Raw genomic sequence first — 405 nt, forward strand, 5'->3', positions numbered from 1 at the left:
GCAAGGTTATTACACAGCTGTTATCCTATATTATGGCACACAAAATCAACTACAATACACCTGTTCTCACCTGCAGGAAACAGTTATTTCAACAAGCGAAGTTGGGGTGATGAATGTCCCAGCCATATTCCAATTTCCTCTTCCAAAATACCTCAAAAATAGGATTAATCTATGCTAATAATTACTCAGGACTGCTACTTCTGCGCTGCACTACGGTCTGTCACAGGTTGCTTACTAATCTGTGAAAGATCCTGGAAGATGAAGATATCAAATCAAATTATCAATCATACTTGTGATGCACTTTTTTTCTACTTAACCCACTGGCATCTGGTAATGGCAATGTCCACTATATTTTGGTTGGTGAACTTTAATTTGCACACAGATGGCCACACAGACTTATGGCCA

The 405-nt window shown here is 39.0% G+C and overlaps 1 protein-coding gene across 2 annotated transcripts in view; it reads right to left on the reverse strand.

Annotated features, from left to right (window-relative positions):
* Positions 1 to 405, reverse strand: part of LOC119591882 (copine-8-like) — a gene marked incomplete at its 3' end in the record, with an annotated part of 9,952 nt that overhangs the window by 7,535 nt on the left and 2,012 nt on the right. For both annotated transcript variants that reach the window (XM_037940623.1, XM_037940624.1), the window contains 1 exon segment: positions 71 to 251. In XM_037940623.1, the coding sequence (XP_037796551.1) occupies positions 71 to 126 (56 nt within the window). In that variant the 5' untranslated portion in view covers positions 127 to 251.

This window comes from Penaeus monodon, chromosome 29 (assembly GCF_015228065.2).
Source record: "Penaeus monodon isolate SGIC_2016 chromosome 29, NSTDA_Pmon_1, whole genome shotgun sequence".
NCBI lineage: Eukaryota > Metazoa > Arthropoda > Malacostraca > Decapoda > Penaeidae > Penaeus > Penaeus monodon.